This window comes from Octodon degus, unplaced genomic scaffold (assembly GCF_000260255.1).
Source record: "Octodon degus isolate 3935 unplaced genomic scaffold, OctDeg1.0 scaffold00017, whole genome shotgun sequence".
Classification (NCBI taxonomy): domain Eukaryota; kingdom Metazoa; phylum Chordata; class Mammalia; order Rodentia; family Octodontidae; genus Octodon; species Octodon degus.
Window position 1 is genome coordinate 21,417,028 of NW_004524593.1, and position 717 is coordinate 21,417,744.

The following is a 717-nucleotide window of genomic DNA, read 5'->3' on the forward strand; positions in this document are numbered from 1 at the left end:
CGGGGCGGCGCCCGGGAGGCCCGGGGACCGCGAGCCCGGCGCTTACCCGGGTCCCTCGGCGCGGCGCCGCTGGGGGCGTCCTCGCGCAGCTGCGGGAACAGGAAGTCCCGGGCGGCCTGGAGGTCCTGGAAGTGGCAGAACTGGACAATGGAGCAGGCCATAGCTGCGGAAGGCGCCTCAGGGACTCCGCGCCCGGCTAGGCACCCTGGAGCCTGAGCGCTTCAGCCGCGCAGGGGGCGGGGAAGCCAGACCGGAAGCTGTCAGCTCGGAGCTCTCCTCGGGCGGCACTGCGCGTGCGCCGGCCCGCGCGGGTCACGTGACCCGAAAAGCTCCGCCCCCGAGAGCTACGGAAGCCGGGGTGGGGTGGAATGCGGCGCTGTCTCTGTTCAACCCCTCAGTCCGCTTGCGGACGCGGCGCGCGCCTTTGAGTCATCCAGCTAGTTTTAATGACGTTTTGCTGCTGACGCGACTCTGATGTTTCAGAGAGAGTAGTGCGGTTGAAGCCAGGGGCAGGTACCTGTATAAAATAGATGTGTAAGCAGTGCATTTTGGAAGGTCTGCAAATCGAGGCTGATTGTAAATGTCCCTCCCAGAACTCCCCGTAGGACCGCGGAGCTAACGGGGACGCTGTTTTGCTCCGTGTTATACCGAGTTTCCGCCGTGCAATCGAGTCTTCACTTTATCTCCATCCAGTCAGGTATTTGTGGGTCTTGTCCG

The 717-nt window shown here is 64.2% G+C and overlaps 1 protein-coding gene across 2 annotated transcripts in view; it reads right to left on the reverse strand.

Annotated features, from left to right (window-relative positions):
* Rab3gap2 (RAB3 GTPase activating non-catalytic protein subunit 2) overlaps positions 1 to 268 on the reverse strand; it is an 87,178-nt gene extending 86,910 nt beyond the window's left edge. For both annotated transcript variants that reach the window (XM_023710349.1, XM_004626943.2), the window contains exon 1: positions 47 to 268. In XM_023710349.1, the coding sequence (XP_023566117.1) occupies positions 47 to 161 (115 nt within the window). In that variant the 5' untranslated portion in view covers positions 162 to 268. The remainder of the gene's footprint in view (positions 1 to 46) is intronic.
* Positions 269 to 717: the final 449 nt, after the last annotated feature.